The 25,876-nt window shown below is 38.3% G+C and overlaps 1 protein-coding gene across 4 annotated transcripts in view; it reads right to left on the minus strand.

Moving 5' to 3' along the window:
- PIK3CB (phosphatidylinositol-4,5-bisphosphate 3-kinase catalytic subunit beta) overlaps positions 1-25,876 on the minus strand; it is a gene marked incomplete at its 3' end in the record, with an annotated part of 1,563,003 nt that overhangs the window by 465,287 nt on the left and 1,071,840 nt on the right. For all 4 annotated transcript variants that reach the window (XM_044070037.1, XM_044070038.1, XM_044070035.1 and 1 more), the window contains 3 exon segments: positions 7,855-7,954; positions 8,172-8,315; positions 24,910-25,031. In XM_044070037.1, the coding sequence (XP_043925972.1) occupies positions 7,855-7,954; positions 8,172-8,315; positions 24,910-25,031 (366 nt within the window).

A 25,876-nucleotide genomic window follows, 5' to 3' on the forward strand; every position in this document is an offset into this window, starting at 1 on the left:
AGTATTGTATCAGAGAATGCAAACGCCCCCACTGCCTCACCCCTAAAATCCTAGCTTACTCTGTTGAATGCATTCCCTTCATCAAGGCTCACTACCAACAAATGTATTTTCTTAGATTCTACTTCCCTCTGATCATCATTATTCCATTAATATTTTCAAACGTTTGCCTTCCCCTTCACAAAGCCACACTGATCCATATCTATTAACTTTGGCAAAACCTTTGCTAATCATTCTTGCTAGCAGAGGCAAGCACTTTATAATCACGGTTTAAAATTGAAATGGATCTATAAGAAGGCGGCTCTGACTGCTCTTTACCATCTTTAGGTAGTGCAGTCACTACAGCTTTGTTCCAAGATGTTGAAGCTTACCCTCCTTTTAAAATACTGTTAAATAAAATCTTCCAGATCTATATCACTTTCTTCCCTCCTAAATTCCAAACTTCTACAGGAATATCATCCGTTTCTGGAGATATTCTTACAGATTGACTAAACATCACCATTTTTATCTCATATCTCCTCCTGTCTTAACTAATTACGGAGCCTCATATACCTCTAACTTTGGCATAATTAAGCCTTCCATAAACACCTCCATTTGTACCTTTTCATGATTTCCGTATTTCTCTGCTTTATACACATTTTCATAACATTTCCAAAATATCTCTAACACCTGTATAGGATCTCTGGTTATTTTATTTTTCTTGTTATATGCTCCCTAAGTTGCCAAACATTCCATTCTTAGAAAGCATTCAAGATGTGATTAGTCTAATAAAACAATCATCAGTAGGGTTCATCTGTTTTTAATGACAAGCATTTGCTGAAATTCAGATAAAGGGTGGTATTCCTAGAAGTTCACCAGAAATGAGTTAAAGTATAATACACCTCTGAATGCTGCAGATTCCCAAGTAAAGGATGCAGTGCAACATGCATTTGCATTGCTTTGCTCAGAAATTGCATAGTAAGGACTTCTGTCCAATGTAAAAGTAGTAGCCCTGCCCAGAACAAACCAAGACCCAGTTCTCAAAATTTCAGTATACAAGTTCAGTTTTAGCATATGGTGATACTAGATATGATAAATTATCCTGGAATGATAATCAACATTAAATCTCTTCACCCTTTAGGAGATTCTAACCACCGACATAATTTACAATATCCAATGCAAGGTTTTCCAGTCAGTGATTGGTTTTGTATGATCACAGTAATATGAATCACGGAGATCACAAGTGTGTGTGTGTGTGTGTATATAATGTATGTATGTTATGTGTGTGTGTGTGTGTGTATATATATATATATATATATATATATATATATATATATATATATATATATATATATGTGTGTGTATATATATATATATATATATATATATATATATATATACACACACACACACACACACACACACACTTGTGATCTGCATGATTCATATTAATATATATACATTTTTTTTTCAATTTGACTTCACTGGTTGGAAGGAGGGATGGTCATAAAATATGAAAATAAGGATGCTCAACAACCCTTATGGTAGAAGTACAGATTGAAACAATTTGTAGGTATAAAATGACAAGAACAATGCTTGTAAAATGAACAGAACACTAGTAAACAAGACAAGCTACAACTGTCCTTCAAAGAATTTGAAAAGTGTTATTAAACTTGACAAGAAAAAGTATAAAGAATACTTAGTTATTAAGAGAGACAATGCAATAATTTTCTACAGTCATCAGCGTAGAAATAACCCTTGGTTATTTACAGTTTCACTGTTAGTGATCCAATTGTTGGTGCAGTATTTAATGAATACTTCTTAAGAATAGTTACCAATGTAGTACTGCAATTATCAACTAGAAATCTCATGCCAATATACTGTCCCATTAGTTTACAGGTACTTACTAGATCATTGAACTGTGAGGATCTTAAGCCTAACATTACCAGTCCCATGGTAGTTTTTAGCCCTTAAATCTTCCATACAAGTAACCCTGAGGCAGGCAGAACATGGGAATGTTGGGACATTTACTTTTTGTCCCTATCCATGAAGGGCATGGGTGCTAAACCAGGGCTAAATTTGCAGATTCCCATGCATTCATCCAAATTACATTTTGATAAATTAACAGAAGTACTTTGCTTTATGTGGAGTGGAGGACAGTTCTACAGCAAAGGTATTCTCTGTGATACACATATATCCCTTCAACATGTACAAATTTATGTTGCAAAAAAGACTGAGATCCCTTGAGTGGATGTTCACGCTACCATTAGACTTGCAAATGTGTTCTAGGTCTAAGAGGAGAAGGTCTGCTGAGGCTCTAGATGCAAGGCAAAGGTTGCCTTTTACTAGCCTGTATGACAAAGTGTGGACAGACAGAACTTTGAAATGCTATGCATAGCTTTTTTGGTTTAAGGCCTTGATTTTTTTAGTGAGAAAGTAGTGCAATCACCCCAGTTATGACAAGTGTTGGGACATTATATTCAATTGTTGGCTTGAGCAGAGACAAGTTTAACAATGACTTTGGAAAAATGTTTCAAAAAGATAACATCTTTGTTAAGAGTGTATACCCTAGAAATGGATCTTGTCCAGCATGGATTAAAGGTAGGCCTTCCCTCACTGGTATAACTGATGTCTATAAACCTGCTAGTTCTGCCTTAGGTCTTGGTGTTACTATGCTTATCACTAAGGCTTTTCACATTTCATCCCACCTCATTATTACAGACTACCTGCAAACCAGTAAAGTAAACCCTTACATATTGTAAAATGGGTTCTTCACTGGTTAGCAAACAGACAAAAAAAGATGCATGTAGCTTTGTTGCTAGCAGATCAACATGGGTTCCCACTACCTTAGGTGTACCTCAAGGCACATTATCGGGCCTTATGCTTCCTAACAGGGTCTTTTCTTCCTTGCCAACACCTGGCATATATTGGGTCTATAAATACGCAAACAATCGAAAGATTAGCTCATTTATTACTTATAAAAAATTCAGTGACTGTTAATGAATATCTGGCAGCAACAATTAGTTGAACATTTATATTACTGAGTACTCCAATTTAAGACAAAAGGTGGTATTGTATTGCACAACAAAGTAAGGATTACAAAAGATTTAGGAATTTTAATAAATAGCAAATTGTCATTTACTGTGAATGCATTTATGTGAAGGAATAAGGCCTTCAGATGACTTCTTTCGGCTTTTCCAGGTTAGGGGTCGCCACAGCGGATCACCTGTCCGCTCATGTTTGGCAGTGGAGTTTTACAGTGTCGAGTTGCCAGCCCGGCACCTGACCTACCACAGAAGGCACACACACACACACACACACACACACACACAATCACACCTAGGGCCAATTTAGTGTGTCCAATCCACCTGCAGCACATCTTTGGGATGTGGGAGGAAACCAGAGCACCCAGAGGAAACCCACGCGACCACAGAGAGGACATGCAGACTCCGCACAGAAGGCAACCCCAGCTGAGGATCGAACCAGAGAACCTCTTCTATGGAAGCTTATATATAAACCACGTCCACAAGGGATCCTTCTAGGTTAACAAGTCTGTATATGTAACATGTCAGACACCAATTTTATATCAAGAAGCACAATTTTATTGCAAGCAGAAAGTGCAAATTTAATTTACTGGGACAAGACCAGAGGAGATTTATTAGAAGGATTCTGAAATGCAGTGGCAAGGACTAACATTTTTACAACTTTACTATGGCAACTATATACTTAAATAAGGGTTTGGATATGTTCGGTATATAAAGCATCTCATAAACCTCTTTGAGGGTGTTAGTTGGACTACATTCATACTGCTGTGAAAGAATCATGAGTCATGGTAATATACTTTACTTTAGTCTTTGAAAATACAAGTAAAAAGATATGATTTATGAGTAAGCTCATTCCTGTTATTAGGAATAAACTCCCTTTAAGCATTAGGCAATTGTGTAGATGCTACAGTTCTTGCTACTAATGTTAAACAGTTTGTATTCTTAGGAAATTCCAAAAGTTATGACCAAGAGACAACCACTGGGCAGCAGCTTATCCAGTATTAAAGTGCGTATTTGAATAGTAGAAACTTACTCGAATAATAAAAAATCCAACAGTTTATTTTACAGGCACCAGGTAAGCGCTTTCACTAACAGCTTCATCAGACCGTAAAATTTTAAAACCTCCATTACTTTATATACTGATCGCATGTTAAAACTAATCATCCAGTTTAGTATCTTAAAGCGGAATGATCAGTGTATATGCTGTAGGATACTTACATAGAACATATATATATATATATATATATATATATATATATATATATTAAAAATTAAAAACAACAACGTATCTTCACATCTTAAATGCTATATGAATAGATAAAGTTCTGAACACATTACTAATGTATTTTTACTAATTCATTGTATCCAATACTACCTTTAAAAACTACCAATGAAAATATATGCTTTCTATAAGGAATATACGCTTGTGTACACATTCTATTTCTAGTTAGTAAATGAGTGTATTTATAACCACAAATTATACTAGTGCAGTAAATAAATAACATCTCATTAATTTAACAAAATAAGCTATATCAGCTGGGTACATGAAACAAAATAGTATATGCATAAAAATCAGCTAAATGTATAAAAAACAATATATACATAGAATTCAAGGTCTTGATGCCACCATAATATTACCTCTAATTAGCAATCAAACGCCTAGATTTTAATACAGGTTTCAATGAGGCTCTCTCATTGAGGCCTCTACTTTTGTCTGCTCTCATTTTCATAATCCAACTGATTTCCCTTTTTTCCGCACTGTTCCTTATACTGCCCTCCCTTACAATAGGGGCAATGGTATCAATGACCATGAAACGAAACACATGTTCCTCCCCATGTGCCATAATGTGTTTGGTCAATGCATTCATGCTGTAGCCTATTCTGATGGCATAAAGATGCTCTCTGATTCTAGTCCGGAAGGCCCTATTGGTCTTACCAACATAGAATGAGAGGCATCTTTGGCATACAGCCAAATACACCACATGGGTACTACCACAATCTGCATTTACATGAAACTTAAAATACTGGCCTGTATCTGGGTGCATAAACCCATCTCCTATTTCAATGTGTGTACAAAAGTTACATTTCCCACATGGACTTGTCCCTGTATAGTCATTATGACTGGTTTTAGTCACTGGATGACATAGTAGCCTTTTGAGACTAAATTTATTCTTATACTGAAATCTAGGTTTATCCCCTACTATGTCTCTTAATTGTGGATCGATTGAAAGAATACGCCAATGGTTATCTATAAGATCCCTAATATTTCTGTTGTCACTGGTATAATACATAGGTATTTTTAAAGAAGATGTTTCACTTTTATGCTGATTAGGTACATGTATTTGTGCAGAATAATAAGGTGCAGCTATACTTTCTCTCAGTAGGTGCATATTTTGTACCCCTGCCTCTACCTCTGATTCCTTATATCCACGTTTAAGTAATCTACACTTGAATGCATCAATTTCCTCTTGATATCCTTCTTCTGTAGCATTAAGGTGTGATATCCTAATGCTTTGACCCTTTATAATATTATTAAATATGTACGAGGGATACATACTGTGTCGATGAAGAAGGGTATTCCTATAACATTTCTTTCTATAAACTCCCGTGTCGACATGCGTATTCATTATTCTCTCTACAAATTCATCCAGGAACTCAATCCTAGTACCTGAATAATTAGACGTAAACTTAAGATACGTAGTCATGTTGTTCATATATGCCACATATCTTTCTAAATCCATTAAATTACCTTCCCATATGAAAAAAATGTTGATAAAAAGGAATGCTCTTTTGGTGCCATGCATTAGAAAATAGCGCTTCCTCTTCCCACATGGCCAAAAACATGTTGGCGTAGCTATTGGCACAAGATGTGCCCATAGCTACGCCTTCACGTTGGATGTATATGTCGTCACCATACACAAAGACATTATTCTCTAATATGATTTCCAGGAACATACATAGAAGATACATTTTTTGCTCTGTATATTCACTATGTTTAACTAGATACTTTTTAATGGAAGTAATGCCCAAGGCATTGGGAATGATGGTAAATAAGGACTGCACATTTAAGGTTACAAACACCATGTTGGATTTCATATCGGTTCCATTAAAGAATCCATATAAATCCAACAGAAATTGTTTAGTATCCTTGAGTATATTTTTATTTCTGTCTATAATTGGTCTAAGGTGTCTTTCAACATATAGTGAAAAGAGCTCCGTGCACCATCCCCTACCAGAGACTATTAGTCTCATGGGAGGATTAATTCCATCTTTATGGATCTTAGGTATCCCCTGCATTGCTGGAATCATTGGATATTCCACTTCCAGGAACCTTGCTAGTTCTGTTTTAATAATACAGCTGTTCACCAATTCAACTGTTGTATTATATATATTCGACTTGATTTTGTCTAGTCTTGTCCTATCAATGATGCCATAAATTGCTTCATTACTGAGCATATTCTTCATAGTCTCATGATATTTTGTCTTATCCATGACTACCAGGGGTTCACCCTTATCCGCTGGTCTAAATACCACTGTGTCATCCTGTTTTAACCTCTGTAATGCTTCCCTTTCATTTTTGTTTAAATTGCTTCTATTACATTTTTTATAGGTGGAATTAATGCTTTGTTCACTTTATAATCTATAAATGTCCTCTTCCACTAATTTGTAGACTGCTTCCACCAAGGGGTGATTATGTAGTATATATTCAGTGGGTTTCTTAAACACCTGTTTATAATCATTTTCAACATTTCCAAATTGATATCTCAACATCACATTTCTAACGAAAACTTTAATGTCAGTTAAAACATCTGTAAGTTGGCTAGAAGTGGTGGGAATAAAGTTCAAGCCCTTATTCAGTACATTCATTTCATCATGATCCAATCTTCTATTTGAGATATTCCATACTAAGTAGTTTCCGTTTGGTTCCACACCTTTTTGAGTGTTTGATTGGGCTCCCTCTCCTTGGAGAGTTTCTGTTTCTGTCACCCTCGGCTCATAGAGCGTTCTCCCCTGACCCCCTTCTCCATTACTAATTATAATCCTGCTGAGTCTAATACCAGCAGAATGAAAAAGAAAAAACTCCACCTATCGTTATTACACAAATGGAACCATCTACCAGTTTTCCAGATAATGCCTTACATCAACCTGTTGTGCACCCTAAAAATAACACCATAGGGACAACACAGAGAGTTACTAATGAACAAAATAATGTCATGATTTTTCAACAATTCCCCCTTCCCATAGTAATGGAGAAGGGGGTCAGGGGAGAATGCTCTATGAGTTTTTGATACAATGAATTAGTGAAAATACAGTAGTAATGTGTTCAGAAATTTATCTATTCATATAGCATTTAAGATGTGTAGATACGTTGTTGTTTTTAATTTTTAATATATATATATGTTCTATGTAAGTATCCTACAGCATATATACTGATCATTCCGCTTTAAGATACTAAATTGGATGATTAGTTTTAACATGCGATCAGTATATAAAGTAATGGAGGTTTTAAAATTTAACGGTCTGATGAAGCTGTTAGTGAAAGCGCTTACCTGGTGCCTGTAAAATAAACTGTTGGATTTTTTATTATTCGAGTACGTTTCTACTATTCAAATACGCACTTTAATACTGGATAAGCTGCTGCCCAGTGGTTGTCTCTTGGTCATAACTTTTGGAACTTGCTGCATTTTAATATTATTTGGCCAGGAGGCCTTTGCTCTGTTGAGTGTGGCTATATTTATTTGTTTTAGTTTGTATTCTTAGTTGACCTTTAATGCTGGAACACGGGTATCTTTTGAATATATGCATCATACTTGTAAAAAAGTTTTTGCCATACCTGTTTGTGAAGTACCTTCATATGAGCTACATTTCCCCGACAATATGCTTCAAGGATAAGGCCAAACTGAGTGGCAACAGAAGAAATGTGCATCTCTGACCTGCAAATGAAATGAATGAGAAGGATATTTAAGGCAAAATGGCAGAAACAACCGTCGATCAAGTCAAAGTTTTCTAAAGTAGGAAGTGATTCTGAATGAGGAAAACATAAAAACCAACGTCAACAGCTAGCGATATTACTTTGTTAAACAACACCTTGCTAAGCATTTTACATATTTATGTAACACTTCATAAGCAAAATTCACTACTAATGTTTACCGCAGATGCCAAAACAGGAAATGTCCTATCCTCCGGTTAGCTTGTGCTCGCTGTAATAAAAACCTGGAAAGGGCACAATCTAGATATGGTTCATATCTCAGAACCTGGACCAGTTGCAGGAGATACTGTGAAAGTTCTTCATCACTGAAAATAAAAAAAATTAAACCATAAGGAATGACGTTTTCAGGCTGTACAGTAGAAGACCATCACATGCAGTTATTGGTTGACAACAAATCTATGCAATCCAATTCACGTTTCACAAACTTACTGGTGAACAGTGGTATTCATTATTAGGCAGGCAAACATAGTTTCATGCTACAGAAAGAAAAATTCTTATTTGTGCAGTCAGTGATGTTACTTTCTAATATGCTGCATATGGTTGAGGGACAATAAATTCAGACTGTTCCGTGCCCAAACCAGTTTGGCAGCATTTCCACCTCAATGACCCCATTCCTCAAAATCAACAAATGTTCATCCATATACATTATTTCCAAGAGCTGTACAAGTACAAAATTACAAGGAAAACTATGAGGTATCCTGTGAATAAACGAAGTACAGGACATACAATACTGTCATTGAACAACATTTTAAATCAAGAACTAAATTCTGGAATGATTACTTTCTCTACAGAATTAATTTCCTAAAGCAAACACAACTACATTTTCCTTATCATCATGTCATTCTCATTTTAAACCTGTACAACTATTCCTTCCTTGTAAGCAAATGCACACTGACTGCCTTTCTATCAAAGTCTACTGGGGGTAAAATTCCCAAGTGACTACCATCCTCTCTAAGAATACTTCCTTATCTATGTTCAGTCATTCCACATTCTGTTTAATATCATGACACCTACTGTTAATTCCACATTTCACAGTGAGCACCTATTTCTGGTGATACACCTATTCCAGCTCCAGAGCTACCGTAGAACAGTAGCCTGCTTTGCAAAAGGGCGACACCAACTGGCATCCACGGTGAACACTCCACAGTGCAAGCTAAACCCAAGACCCCCTTACCCACTGGATGGGAAAGCTGATAATAGTCACTCATTCCCATCCTCCTGCCTAACTCCCCAACACCTCAGCTGATAGTCAAACTGGGATCATTTAGGCTGCAGTCAGAGTTGCATTCCTCTACATCATGGAGCTGGTTTGTGTCTGTATCAGTTCTAACTGTTCCCTCTACACTGCCTTTTTAGACTGGAACATGAGACCCTCTTTACTCCTAGGCTATAAACTCAGGAAGGGCTTGAAAAAGGAAGGCAAGTTCTTACAAGACTTGTTAGTCTTCAGAATACCTTGTGGTGAATGTCGTCCAGACCCTTGAATTTATACATATCTAGAGCAGTGCCAATACAGTAACATTTAACTGCAAGCTGTCAATGTATGTTGGCTGTTCTAACAGCAGCAGAGTTAGCCTGAATGCTGACAGTCATGTCAGGAATGGTACAAGTGAATTATATACAGCAGAACTGGTCATCTGCCATGTTTACAGAAGAATGCAGTGATGGCTGCTACCTCCACTGTTACAATCAGGCTTCATATTTGATTCATTTTACCACTCTATGTAAATAATTTAATCTTGCTCATAAAGTTCAAGTCAGTAAGTTAGTCTGAGGAGACAGCATGTCTGTTCACCTTGCCTGCCTCTTTGGAAGCAATCTGAAATGTTTTAAGTTGCTTGCCAAATGCCCAGTGATACTGTATGTTCTGGGAGCTCCTGACTCACCATCAGCAAAAAAAGACAACTTGAAGGATGTTCCTCACTTGTTAATTCAGATTTTTTTTAATTTCCAAGAAGAAAGTTCTAATTATCAGCCATAAATTAAAGGTAATAATTGATTCTCCACAGTCATTCAAAAAAACTTCAAGGCACATTAAGGAAGAAACAGGACCTAAAGTCTGCAAGTGCAGGATACCAGTGCATCTACGTAAGCAATGATGTAGAATTAAACTGAAAAGGAATCACAGTTTGAGAGCGACTAGAAAGTCAGTGCCTGATGTTGGCTATGTGATGGGAAATACCTGGAGTGCTAGTTAAATGAACATAGTACTAGAAGGACATTTACAGATAGTCACCTGTTAACAATACAGCTTATATCATGATATTCAAACAAATCCTTCTTGACTAAACTAATGCAGACAGAACCTCAGAGTCCTAACCACTGTACAAACCATGGCTTGTGTCACTATCTTTTCTATGCTCACATTGTAAAAAAATTTTCATTACATATTTAAGAGAGTCAGTGATGAAAATCTTGGGTCAAAGTCAGCCATCACATAACAGCTATGGTATGAGGAACACACAGATTTATACCTACAGTGCTTACTAGCAAACAGGGTCAGCAGCAGCTAAAATTAACATTGAACTAGGAGGCAGCACCATTACTTAACTGGAAAAGAAACACATCATGATCTGGCAGTGCAAATGTTCAACTAGCTTGTGGATCACACCACAAAATCTTAGCAATAATGTCTCTAACTCACCTTCTACGTTATACCATATACTTGAACCATCTCTGCTCCTCAGCTTTCTCTACTTGAAGTTCACTGTTCCTAGAAACACTATACTTGAGACTGAGCCATTTGCATGACATGTTAACTTAGGACTGTTGAGATTACGTAATTTCATCTGCCGAACTCTACAATCACCCAAGTTGGAAATACTTCCTAAAGAAAAAAGCTATATCTTCATGATGTTGATAATGGAAACTTGAATGCCCCAGTAAATCTACACAGAATGAGAGGAAATACTAACCTAACATTGACAGTGTCACAGTTAAACATAAATGAAACTACTAACACATGCTTTTTTAGCTTTCTTCATCCTTGGTTGTACTAAAAATTGTCTGTTTGATCAGGTCACTTGCCAGGTTACCAAAATACTACATAAATGACTCTTCTGTACAGAAGACTTGTGCAAAACAAATGCTGAAATTGGAAACACTCATAATCCGCATGTTCTTGGGAATGTCAATAAGAGAAGGGCCCCAAGCAGCCCACTACAAAGATTACTGCATAGTTATAATAGTCCACAATAGGGCGAGTAAATGAATGACAGGCTAATATTGCCTTCTTTCTGGGCTCTACGTCTTCAGCAGCTGTGGCAAGGTATCAGATGTTATCGTATGATGGACCTCAGAAGTTAAACAAAGATCAAGCCAAATAATGATGTCAAGAACCACCATGAAAAATCCTACATGAAGGTAGAAAATGTCCAGAGGAGTTTAAATGAGATACTATCATGTGATGACATACAAAAAAATTTGCAACCAGGATAGAACCATACTACATACACTACACACACTACTCGAGATTCAGTCCTTGGAGAGGGAACAAGAAAAGTTTCCCTGTTGTGTCAGAATGCTGTGCCCATCCCTGGGGAAGCTGCTGCTGTTATTGGTAACATGGCTGACCCCATTTTTTCTCCAGAATTTACTCCAGTGTAAAATAAATGGGGATAATATGCATGAGTTTAGAAAGGTTGCTGTTAAGCAAGTATTTTTTGGAAACAACCCCAGAGAATGAAAACTATCATCATAACAACTTAGGCAACATAAAACAGAAAAGGGTGTTGCCAAGCTAAGGGAGCCTATGATTAGAAAAATAACTAGAGATCCTACAGACGTATTAGAGATATTTTGGGAAAGTACAGTTGTGTCACACTTGCCGTAAGTAGATGTTTGAGCAGATCAATGTTGCAGTACTGATTCTTGGGTCATCCTGCCATGCAGAAGCCTGCAACCAGCCCTATTTCCAATCTTTCCATCATCTGTAGATGACAAACATCTGAGGACTAATGTCTGGACTTTGGGGTACAAGGAAGTCGCCCATTGGCACCATCTTCAGGTCTTTCTAAGCTGTGTTCAAGCAGTCTGATGCCGGAGGCAACACAACCTCCCCAGATGGCTGTGTTATCTAAGGTAGTAATACCCAAGTAAAGGGGAGAGGGGATGATGAAGGATCTATCCATGGGAGTTTCTGGTCTCCCTTGCACCCAGCAAGGGGGAAAGGAATGGATCAGCAGATAGAGGGGGTGGAGGGTGGGAGCTTGTGCTGCATCATTGATCTACTTGAACATTTACAATTACAATACATGTTCCACAGCTGTAAAGTGTACTAAACAGTCAATGCTACAATACTGATCCTTGGGAGGACTTCCAAAGCTAGTGGCAGAGTGGTAGGAGATGCTGCTGGCGGGTAGGAAATCAGATTTTGCAGGATGGCCATAGCAAACCCTGTTCTAGCTCTTGAGGTGATGCTTAACTAGCAGTGGTTTGTAAATTTGTACACACAGTTCCAGGTAGAAGCTTCTAGGATGGCCTGTGTAGGAACTCCTTTGAGGAAGACAGTGGTAGTTGCCCTGTACCTGGTGGAATGGGCTTTGACATTACCTGGAAGACATTTTCTATGATGAGTATAACTGAACCTAATGTAACTGGCTATCCAGCTGGATATGGTTTGTTTGGAGATAGGTCTGCCCTCTTTCCCCTTTGTGAAAGCAACCAACAGTTACTCTGCTCTATTTGGGATTTTGTCCTAAGTAGTACCTGATGTGTCTGTGTACATCTAGGGAATGAAGGAATTGCTCTGTTTGGAAAGACAACTGACTTGTGGACAAGCCTGGTTTAGAAGTTCTGATACCACCTTAGGCATGAAATATGGATTACGTCTAAGAGTTAACCTTATCGCTGTGAAAAGCTCTTTGCACACAAGGGTGTGAAGCTCAGATACCCTCCTTGCAGAAATGATGGCAATTAGTAAGGTGGTCTTCCAAATGAACATCTTTAACAGGGCACATGCTGCTGGTTCAAAGGGAGGTAGGGTAAGATTTTTCTAGCACATACTTGAGATTCCAGGTAGGAAATTGGGTCCTGCTGCATGGTCTCAAGTGAATGTCCCCTTTTAGAGATAGTTAAGATGGGGGTAAGAGTAAAGGGCAGAAGCATGCACCTCAATGCTAGAATATGAATGTCTCAATATATTCAAAAGGTATTAAAGGACTGAACTGAGGAGGGCTGGTGTTCTCGCTATGGCACCAGATAGAGAATCTCTTCCATTTTGCTAGCTATTATTTTTCTGCTGGTGGGTTTCTTTGCCTCATTAAGAATAATTACCACCTCAGAGGGGTAGCTGACATTTTTGGTGTTAAAACTCAGTCCTGCAGGCTATCAGTTTGAGTGTGGCTAGGTGAGGATGGAATACTGAGCCCTTTGCCTGGCTGAGGAGGTCTATCTCCTGTGGGAGAGGGTGGAATCTCACTTTGCTAAAGGTCAAAAAAAGGGAAAACCAGTGCTGTCTCAGCCAGTACGGGACAATGAGAATCATGCTTGGTCTTGTCCTGACCTTTATCAGAACCCTAGGAATCAGGGGTAAGAATGGAAGGGCATACAGAAACCAGTTGGTCCATTTGAATGAGAAAGTGTCCGTTTTCCATGTCTTGGCCTGATGTGTTCTGGAACAGATCCTCTGAACTTGTGTATTTTGGTGGGAGGCAAAAAGATCGAGGGGATTCTACATATAAAGTTAAGTCCAAGAAAGTCTCCCTCATCAGCAACCATTCATTGGGATCCAAGGACTCCTTAAAGCAGGAATGCTGCTTAAAGAGTCTGTAACTGTATTTTTCTTTCCCAGAATGTTGGATGCTCCAAGAGCCAGTTTCAGGCTTTATGCTAACACGCAAATAGTCACACCAAGACTGCATAAGAAAGGGTGCCCCTTGTTTGCTATGTACCACATGACTGTGGTGTTGTCTGTCCAACTCTGTAAAGTTCCTGATGTTAGCTATATGCCTAGCAATGAAATTTTTTAAACACAGTCTAACAACTCTTGATATGTACCCTTCATCTGAGCTGGGATTCCAGATCCTACACCTTTATGGTCCCCAGGCTATGACTGAGTTCTCTGTAGTGATGGTCTTGTCTGCCCCTGGCAGAGAAATGTGCGTGTCTGGATTCTGTAAAATTGTGTTTTTCCACCATAACAGCTCATTTTATGGCCATGAAAGTAGAGGAAGGAGCGTTTCCAGGATCTGAGAATGCTGCTCCCATGAGTTGTTTTTTAGGAACCTTTGCAGCTTTTCATAAGTAGTTTTGTAAGGTGGATCATGAGTATGCAAGAACCCATTAACGATCCTGAGAAACACTCTTGCTGAGAACTGTTGCTTTGGCAGCAAGTTGATCAAGTAGCTTGTTAGGAAAGACATTTTTCTTGTGGAAGAAAGGCTTTTTCTACACAGAGACTATGAGGGCTCCAAAAAAGAGAATCTTTATCTGTGGAAGAGTTTGAGACTGGCAGAGGCTTAGGATGAGACCTTCTTAAAGCAGTTTGTTGCAACCTGCAAAGCATTTAGAGTTTGCTCTGTAGATTTTCCCTGGATGAGACAGTCATCCAGGTAAGGGTAAATGTAAAACCCTAGGGTTCTGCAGTGGGCTATCAGTGGATACTTTGTGTAAACTCTAGAAGCAATAGATAGACCAAATGGTAAAGCACATAACTGGTAGTGCAAGCCTGCTGCTACAAAGTGAAGATACTTTTGGTGATGGTAGTGTGTAATAATGGACACAAAGTTAAGTGTCCTTTAGGTCAAGAGTAACCATGTATGCATTCTGAAGTTCATGGGGAGTAACATTTGTCAGTTTATCATTTTGAATTTTGGCATAAATTAATCTGTTTAGCCTTGACAGGTCCAGAGATTCTTCCAGGTTGCCTTCTTTTCCTGGGACTAGAAAAATCTTTCAATTAAAGCATTTTAATTCTGGAACTGGAGGGACAGGTTGAATGGATCCTTGCTGTACCAAGTCTAAAAGGAGAGGTGTTAAGAGACCTTCCTGCTCTTTTGGTGGTTTTGGTATGCATAGGAAAGGGGAGAATTCTTTAAACAGAAAGTAGTAGACCCTTTCTATGATTTGAAAGGGGCATTGGTCCTTGGCAATGGCTTTCCATTTTTGTAGGAATTAAGAGTCTTCCTTTCTGAGGGCAGTGGGTGGATATGGGAAGAGGGTTCAGAGGCTGAGGATAGTCACAGCTGGGCTCTGTGCTGGATGGGTTCTTTGCAGCTTCCTAGCCTATGTGTTTGTTCCAGCTGGCACCCTCTAGATTGTCTGGCTTTATTAACATGAGGAGGCCTCCCCTTGTCATGTCTGGGGTGGAGGGAGTCCACAGCTTATAAGAATAGTTTCTATTATATCTAGGGATAGGTGATAGGCAACACTTTCACTGTTTTAAGTTAGTTTTCCTTTTTTGCTCAGCTTTTCAAAAACCTTTTCAGATGAGAGTCCAGACATGAACTCCTTGTCTACCAGAACATCCAATAGCTCTGCCTTGACCTGGTCTAAGTGTGATTGAGTCCAGAGCCATGCCTGAGACAGTGGCAGCTGCTCTGCATGATGCATCTAGATCATATCCACTTTTTAAGCAGTGACTGTAAACCTGTAAGGTTGGTTTAGCTACATTCTGAAATTTCTTAGAAGTAGCTTTGTTGAAAACAGTCTCTGCTTTAGTATTAATTTGGTCCAGAAAGGATTCTAAGTACTTCAGCATGTTGAGTTGGCAATTAATTTCCCTCATTGAAAGGGTAGCTTAAATATATGCCTTCTTGCCAAACCTGTCTAAAGGTCTGCTTTCCCTGTCATTATACAGGGGATGTTTAGTTGCACCCTTTAGCATCCATTCAGTGGATTCAGTAGAAACTGCTGAGGGTTCTACTTAAGGTTTTTGTAAATGTGCCTGTGTGAGTCAAGCACTCTATAAAACCATCAGGCTTTCTGGGAGCAGGAGGCAAGAAGTCTGGACATAAAGAAGTCTTCAAAAATGTCATCAAGCACCACATGCACTGGGGGGAATAGCTAGTGATCTAGGTGAAGGCAAACTCAATAACTCCCCTAAAGCGAGCCTAAGTTTGAAAGAACTGTTTGCTTTCTCAATTAAAAGCCTCCTTTATTTTACAAAGGGTATCCCTGGAAAGAGAGGTTGGGGGGGGGGGGTGCAGATGAGTCAGTCTCTGGATAAGGCTGGATTGGAAGGTACTCAGAGAAGGATAATTCTTATTCATCCTCATAATATGAGGATTGTGAATCTTCTTGAAAGCCCACCTACCTAGGCTTCAGGGGTAGTGGTCTGGGTGTGGCTAGGCTCCCTGGATTTCATGAAGGCCATAAACTCCTGTAAGATTTTCAAGAGGTCTTGGGCTTCGGTTTGAGCTAAAGTGACAGGAGACTGAAGAGGAATGCTGATGGTTCTTTTCTGTTTAGGCATCAGTTTTGTCAAAGTAAACACAGGATTGAGGTCAGTCGACCAATATGGTGGTCTCGGTTTACAAGGCTGAGGAAGTAAAGATGTCTCCCTCACAACCTATGACACAATCATCGGAAGCTGTGGCCTGCACAACAACCTCAGACCTGACCAATGTTGATGTGGAAGAACTGAGAGGTAGTCCTAGAACAATGGCATCCTACCAAGGGGTTGCGCCAGAGGGTTCGGGCACAGAAATCATCAGACAAGGGGGCTGTGAAGGCACTTCACCAGAATTGTCAGTACACTTGATAGCATGGGCTGAGACATCAGCCATCTCTTCAGTGTCTTTTTCTTTGAATTTTTTGTCTTTGTGTTTTTTTCTGGGATAATGCTAGTGGAAGCTGGGGGTTGCAAAGGTGTGGAGGGAGCCGAAACTGAGGACTTGATATGGGTGGCTTGGACTTCAGTGCTGTATTTAAGGTTCCTCCCTTGGAATTTAGCACAATCAGGACAATTAAACATCATGTTGAGGCCCCAAACAGAACAGACACAGTGAATGAAAACCTTTATGTGAGATTTGCTTTCCACACTTCAAGCAATTGTTAACCATCTTAAACATTAAATTAGAAGAGGAAAATCCCCAATACAGTTCCTAAATAACTGGGGGAGAAAAGAAATGAGCCAACAGACTGCAAACATACTGTACACATGGTAAAGCACATCAGAATGCATGGCTAGAAAGAACTGAAGATGGTGCTGATGGACAAACTTATACCCAAATGTCCAGACATCGGTCCTCGGATGTCCTTTGGTTAGGGATGATGTAACGACTATGGAAACCTGGGCCAGTCACAGATTTCTGCATGGCATGAAGACCCAATAATCAGTACTGCAACACTGACTAAGAAAAGCATTTCTATAAAGATCTGCATAAAGCAAAGGAATAGGGGGAGCCAAGAAAAGGCGCACATGAAAATATTTTTGGAAGACTTGTATATGCCAATGTTAGAGGAAGATGAGGTTCAAGAATTAATAGCCAAGATGGAAGAGGACGAGACAAAACTGGTGATGTACAATTAATCCACAGGGAAGCCTCCAGGAATAAATGATATTCCTGAGGAAATTTAGAATTTAAGAGGAAAAGGTAATGATGCTCTAGAAGGTTTTCTTTAACAGCATTTCAAAATAAGGCACAGTGTCAGCATCTTTGAAGAAAGCTGTGGTGGCTATAACACTCAAAGAGAACAAAGACCTTTAAACCTAACTTCATATAGATAGTCTCAATTCTGAAGATGGTTATAATTTATTTATGTCTAGGTCTACTTTTAAATCTTAAAGTTTCAAAACGTCTAATTTCTTATAGTCAAGACCATATGATTGAAGTTTTGAAACTTCAAAATTTAAATTAAAAAAAAAATAATTTTTTTTACATTTTTGCAGGGGGTCAAGTCTCCCTGCACCCCTCATACCCCCTGCTAATTAAATATACCAACTCCGAGATTTTACTACAGTGACAAAAATGGTTAATATACCATACCATTCTGCGCTGTAGAGCAATCTCCATTTAAATTGTTCAAAGTTTCAAAACTTTGATCTTATGGTCTCGACAATAAGAAAGTCAATGTTTTGAAACTTTGAAATTTAGAAGTATACCCGTATGTCTATACAAACTAAGAGAATGGATAAAGTTTTGCCAGAACTGACAGATATGGATTTGTGGAGGGGTGGATACATTTGACAGCATTAACAGAACAATGATAATTCAAAGGGAAGCAGACTACAAGAAGACCCCATTACTTTTGGTGGGTCTTGATGCAGAGAATGAATTCAACAAAATTAGCTGGGATTTTACGAGTAGGGCAATGGCAGTATTTGCATTTCCTGACTGAACAATGGGATTACGATATATGGAGATTAAAAAACAAGAATCAAGGTGGGAGGGATCCTCTCTTTCAACATTGGTTTGAACTGAAGAACAAGGCAGGGTGCCCACTGTAACAAAAGGAGATACTATCAGCACAGCTATCTGAAATTTTGTAAATAATTATATGTTATTTGTGAATATCAACACGATGTAGATCAGAAGCCGGTGTTACAAATGTATTAGAACTGTATGTCATGTGTATATCAAACTGGTTTGAAGAGACGTGTGTTAAAAAGGTATTTTATAATGTTCTTGTGCTTAAAATCTAACCACAGTGTGCCCTACTGGAACAGAGCAGAAATGTACAAGCACTGTTGTAACTGTTTAAATGTATACATTTTAACAGTGAAAATGAATACAGCAGGTTAACTTCAGAAAAATAGCTGAAATTAAATTACTTTATAAGCTAGGCCGGAGAAATAATGTCTGTACTACAGAGCTTTCTGTATCGTATTCAGAGTGAACTATTTACTACCTCTGAAAGTATGAAAGAATGCAATTGTTTTATGACTTCCAGCATCTGCCAAAGATCTGAGGTCTATGTGCTTTCACAGGTAGATATTAAATACTGCCAAGTTTCCAGCAGTGGGGGTTTCACATGGGATAGTCAGATGACAAGAAATTGTGTTATTCTGCAAGCTATCCCAGCAGTAATATTTCAGATATTAATTTGAGGAGTCTCTTAAACAGAGCATTCTGTCTTGGACCTGACAAGAACCACTCACCACACATCTGCCTTGCTCGGATGAAGTAAGTTTCTAGGGAACAGTATAACTCTCTCAGATACAGTCAGAACTATATTAAAGCTAAGTTTAGATATGTTTCTTTATTTATTGGAGACTTTCCTGCAATGTTGTTTTAAATATTTCCTGTGGTTTAGAACTCTGATGTCATTGTGAATATATATTTAGTATTGTCTTGTTCTTTTATTATCTGTGCGGAGTCTGCGTGTCCTCCCTGTGGTAGCATGGGTTTTCTCCAGGTGCTCCGGTTTCCTCCCACATCCCAAAGATATGATGTAGGTGAATTGGACACTCTAAATTGGCATAGGTGTGAGTGTGTATGTGTGCCTTCTGTGGAAGGTTGGGTGCCGGGCTGACAACTCGACACCATAACACTCCACTGCCAATCATGAGTGGAGAGATGATCCGCTGTGGCGCCCCCTAACCGGGAAAAGCCGAAAGAAGAAGAAAATTAAATGTATTTAAACATTTCATTGTGGCTGACCTGTTTAGAGATGTTTAAGTTTTGGGAGTACTTGCATATTTATTTGGTGACACTGTGTGGGCCACTCCTAATAGCCTTGCTCTTGGTCAAACTACCATTTGTATTAATACTGATATTACGCAGTAAGATTGGACACCCATTGCTAAGGGCCTTAAAGCAGCTGATAAGCAGTTGGCTGGTGGCAGTGATAACTATCGTATAATTGAACAACAGTAGGCAAAAAATATATATATAAACAACAAAGACCAACAGTGAGTCCCAGCTCTACCTTCCAATAAAAATTTATTTAGTTGAACAAGTCCTTTCTCTAGCGCCTCGGCCAACAGCCTTTACAGAGTAAAACAGTAAAACTCATAAAACACTTGCAATATATACAAAAAACAAGTAATTAATCAATTATATAATTAAACAATCAAATCACATACTAAATGTATTTAAAGTCATAGTCTTAAACAAGACATTGCCAGTTACATTCTCTGTTCATTCCATGTGGTTGCAAAGTCCCAAATTTCATAATCAGAATGCATTCCTTTTGTCTTAGCATATTTTTTTGCCTATCAACATCATTATAATATAATGGAACATGTTCCAAAATAGACACTTTTATATTTTCAATATTTCCATGATGTACAGAATTAAAATGTTCAGCAATAGGACTAGTAATTTTATTATTTTTAACATCTCTGATATGTTCTTTAATCCTGTCTGCTAACATTCTTTTTGTTTCTCCAATATAATATTTATTACAATCACAAAATATAACATAAACAACACCCTTGCTCATACATGTATATTTAGCTTTTGTAGTGAAGATTTTACCATTTATTTTGTTCAACGAAATAAATTTTTATTGGAAGGTAGAGCTGGGACTCACTGTTGGTCTTTGTTGTTTATATATAACTATCGTATAGTCTGGGCAAAAGGAAGCATAGCTAGTAAACCTGTGCCAGCCTTTCCCGTGTGTGTGTGTGTGTGTGTGTGTGTGTGTGTGTGTGTGTGTGTGTGTGTCTGTGTGTGTGTAAATCAAACCTCAAAGAGTGTGTGTGTCAGCACCTTGGGCAGGGACATGAAGCACTGGATGGACAGAGACAGTGCTGGAGGTCTTAGCTTGGCCACTCAGCTGAGATCTTAACTGTGCCTATGGGGAGTCTTAGTGGGGAGCTGGAGAAAGAGGGAAAAACCAAACTCGTACTCACTGTGGTCTCTGTGTGCTCTTAAGGGAAATCGCACTTGATACAGAGAGCTGCATCTGGAAACACTGTGTGTGTACCTGTCATCCTCCTAGTGTACGCCCCCCACTGATGCCATTGGTGAGGACTGACGCTCCTTGATTACCGGTGGTGGGGTGTCACACCCTCTTTTCCTTTACTTACCTTATACTTGCAGCCACTGGCAAAAAATTAAGAAACTCTCAAATTCTATGGTATAACTGGTATGGTAATCAAGAAAAAATAGCTTTATTTGCAGAAGATATTATTTTGCATTTGATACATGCAGAAAAGGATATTTCAGTGTTGTGTATCATTTTGAAACAGTTTCAAGTTTTTTAGAATAAAAAAAAACAAATTAAGACAAAACAAGGGCTATAGCAATAAACTATATTCCCATACGTGAAATGGTTTCATCAATACCCATATTTATGAAGTTATGAAAAGATGAAGTATTTAGACATTTGGATAACAAGGATTCTATTATGGCAGCTAAGGATATGTGGGAAGTGACTAAACAAAAGATAATGCAAAATATGAGAAGATGGAAGCTCTTGACAACAGATACGGATAGCAAGAACCAAGCAATGAAAATCTTTTTAGTCCCTTTAGTACTGTCAACAGGTCAGGCACATTTTTATCAACCAGATGAAAAAATGTGTAACATACTTAAAGAATTGAAGGAATTTATTGGGAGAAAAACAGGGCAAGAGTTAAGTGGATTAAGTTGTTTCTCCCCAAAACACAAGGTGATTTGTGAATACAAGATGTGAAGGGATACTTTAAAGCAACACAGTTAATGCTCACATATACCTATATAGCACAAGCAGAAGGCTACATATCAAAATGGAAAGAAATGATGTTGAAACAAGGAGGAAATCAAGAAATAAGGGAAGAGTATGATTATGGATGCAGACGCTTAAGGAGAACAGTAACAACCATGCAGAATATTATATGTACAATGTAGAAGAAAATATTTTGAGAACTAAGCCAACACAGGAAAGGAGAAGAGAGATTTTTACCAACAGGCATGACTGTAAGTAGGGGCACAAAAACAGGCAAGAGGGAGGTGGAATTTATTGGTGAAAATTAGCAAAGGAACCAAGGTATTGGGAGCAAATAGCTAAAGGAGGGGTATATCAGAGTGGGATAGGGCCAAGCAGAAGTAATGACTGCAGGTTCGAGACTGCCTTCCATACCATGGAATGATAACGGAGTAAAAGCATAAAGAAATGGACAGGGGAGTGTTAAATGAAAGACCAGCTCTGATCCAGTTTACAGTTTATACAAGAACAGAAGCTGCAGTAAACCAGTGATAATTAGAAGGGCATATAAAATAGTGCACAAGTACAAGAATACATCACAGGAGGTTAGAATGACTAGGAAGAGACAATGGAAAGGCAATACACAAAGAAATAATGGGAAGACATTTGTATGGCTCACAGTTATGCAACATAATCTAGAAGGTTTACAAGTTTTCCATTGAAGTGCTTGGATAGATATTTTTTATACTGGCTTACTGACAGAACCCACAATGTAAAAGTAGCTGACTCCAAATCCAGCTCCAGACAAGTGGAGTACCTCCACTTGGATAGATATTTTTATAACGACTTTTATACTGGCTTACTGAAAGAACGCAGACTGTAAAAGTAGCGGACTCTGAATCCAGCTCCAGACAAGTGACAAGTGGAGTATCTCAGGGTTCAGTCCTGAAACGGCTCTTGTTTGGCATCTACTTCTCTGAAGTACAGGCCAACATTAAGGGACTCTGGCTAACAAAGTTCACAGATGACTGCAAACTGGGAGCCATTATTGAATCCCCAAATTATGTGGATACTCTACAAAAGGGCCTTACAGAAACAGATGCTTGGTGCCAGAGCCATGGGCTCAAGCTCAGTGCCAAGAAATGTAGTTATCCCCTTTGGGAAAAAACATGTACCCATGAATTACCACATAGGCAGCAGTACAGTAAACACAAAGTGTCATAAGAGACTTAAGGACACAGGTGGACAGTGGTCTCACCTTCGATAACCACATCGCCACAACAGTTAGGAAATCCTTCTATGTGGCACACCTCATCACTAAGGGCTTTTCATCCAGAAAAAAGGTCATTGTCCCACTGTACTCATCCCTCATTAGACCCATTATAGAATACAACGCCCTGTTTGGTATGTACCTCTCAAGACATCTACAACAACTAGAAAGGCCGCAGAAATACCTCATTAAAAGAATCACAGGCCTAAAGCAGATGCCCTATGCTGACCACCTTAAAAAACTCCAGCTATACTCTGTCGCATATCGTCTACTCAGTGGCAATCTCTGCTTAACATACAAGGCCATGTCAAACTCAGAGCAATTGGACATGCTACATTTAAAGAAATCCCAGTCCCTCACAGCCACACGCACCAGGGATCTAAACCTTGCCATCACAATAAACAAAACATGCTGGAGGGATAGGTTCCTGACCCAGAGACTCCCCAGACTCTAGAATAGACTGTCCATACATGTCAAGCAAAGCGCCTCTTTGGCCCTCTTCAAAAGGAACCTTGACGATTGGTGGGAGAAATGAAATTCATCCCGGGGATCATGTCAGTTGCCCTGCTAGACAGGGGTCCAGGGAAGTAAATAGTGTGGGAAGTAACAGCCAGGGAATTGTTATGGCTAGGCTTGGCCAGACCCTAGGGCCGATAGCCTAGTACTAACCTATGAACCTATACCACAAGTAGATTGTAGAGAAGCTTTCCAAAGGCAGACAGCTGTTGCTGAAGATGTGATGGGAAAGACAAGGGTACATGAGAACATGTTTTTTTGGGGGAAGGGGAGGTAACAAGTTGACAGATTTTAAAAACTCCTTATAGGGCACTTTGTCAAAAATGTTGGGGGGGGGGGGGTGAGAGGAAATTTTAACTAAGGAAATGAGTCTTTATAGCCTGGATAAAAAAAAAAAACTGAATTGCCTATACACAGTAAGGCCGTACTAATCTTAACACTGCTGGCTGCCAAAAAACAATTACTATGAAATGGAAAGCAAAAACAAAATCATATGTGACAGAACTGTTGAATGTTCTAAAGATAAAAACATCCGGAGGTGTAATCTTTAGAAAAAGGAAGGAGTCAACTGCATAGAAATAGAGTCTGTGGAAGCAATGCATACAGAATAATGTTCAGGAGTGAAATTTCAGAGAAAGCAGGATGTGAGCAATGTGCGGAATGTTTGTTAAACTTAACTGTTGAGACAAAAATCATACTGGTATGATGCGTACAAAGGAAAAGAAAACTTAATGGTTTGCTTTCTCTTTTATAATTGAAAGTGTACTCGTACTACATTAAAGCTGATGTTAATACAGATGTTTAAAAAAAATAGTTTGTTGGTATTTGTTAAATGACTTACAGTAATCATCCACATGGCCCTTTTTCATTCCAACCCTGAAGGACTTTTTGGTTAAAGTGATTTAGTCAACAAAAATTCTTTATCTTTGTACTATACAAAGTAGTGTTCGAAGTGCCGAACAACATTTCTGCAGCATTAGGTGTCTGGCATCTCCTTTTGCTGGTGGAAAAGCTTTTCGTATCACACCTTTCCCTATGATCATGCCACTGAACTGAAAATAAACCTTAGTGACATCATGATAGTGAAGGCATGAAGTGCATCCCAATAAGTCAGAAACATTTGAAATATACTTTAGTGCTGAATAGACAGTTTTATCAATACATTATGTAAAGTTGTACCTAAAACAATACACAAGAACACAATTATATTAGCATCTGAAGATTAGTTTTAACCTACTTATCCTACTGCCAACATTTTATAATTTAGCACAAGTACTACAGCATAAGTCATGTGGGACAGCACACAACCAAAAAGGATAAAATGCCAAACAAAGTACTGCAATAAAGGAAAATGGATTTCACAAAGCCAGTATTACATGACCTGGCTCATCGGGGCTCTTTGTACTTCAAGCTTCAGGAACTACACAATCCCTCATTGCTCTTCCATGCTGAAATTAAGACTTTTTGCTTTATAAACTATATCCTTTACTCAAGTAACAGACGGTATATCAGAATATAGGTACAATATTCTGTGCATTTTAAAAGGAGGCAATGTCCTATTGACAGACATTGGCCATGCACAACAACTCATTTCATACCTCATGTGTGTCAGGCAGTCCACGGCATACTTTCTCACATAAAGATCAGGATAGTTAAAGTCAAGTAATTCCAGTGCATCCCTTGGTGGCAACTTGGACCAGATCTGAAGCAGGGCTTGAAGCTGAAAGAAAAAAAAAAAAAAAAAAAACATATGCCATCACTGACAGCAAATGGTACTGACATACAAGTTTTAACTCTATTAGCATTACACTGATGCTGATCCCTGAAAAGACAAGAGTACATTGCTGTATCATCACTGAACACAGAGGCTTAACCCACAATGTTGCTAGCACCTATTAAGGTATTGTGATCAAAAAGTTATACAGTGCAAACATCCTAAAAGGTGTACACAGAATTCCATAATGGGTATCTGCTAAAATTCACTAGCTTACCTCAAAGGACAGAAGCATAGCTCTCAACTATTCAGATTTTCACCTCATATTTTCATTCTATTCTTCATAAAATTTGTTATTTTCTGGCAAATCATTGAGGACTGAAGTGACTAAATAACAGACTTTTCAGTGTGAGACTTCATATCCTTCAGAAAATACATAATACTTCCTTGATTATACTGCTTATGCTTGTTTGTAAATAATCTGTCATGCTTTAACTAATAATAATCAGAACTAAATAAGAGTAAATAATATGTTTTATTTTTAACTCTATTAATATAAACAGTAAGTAACATTCCATTGTATATACCTTCTTACAGCTTTCTCTTACATTTTTTTATTTCTGCCTCACTCCCTTTTATTTTCTACTCTCTTTTTCTTTTCTTTATTAATATATAGAAATGCTTTTGACTGTGTGGGCACAGTGAATAATAGGATTTGTATGAAAATTGAGTTGGGAGAAGAATGCTGAGTTTTATTGCTTGTTGGTAATTTTGAGTTTAATTTCACTTGCATAGAGGCTGTGATGATCTGTGGAATACATTGTGGAGGTTCTGTCATGTTTAGATGCATT

This window comes from Protopterus annectens, chromosome 4.part1, assembly GCF_019279795.1.
Source record: "Protopterus annectens isolate FY-2018-M chromosome 4.part1, PAN1.0, whole genome shotgun sequence".
In the NCBI taxonomy this organism is placed as follows: Eukaryota; Metazoa; Chordata; order Ceratodontiformes; family Protopteridae; genus Protopterus; species Protopterus annectens.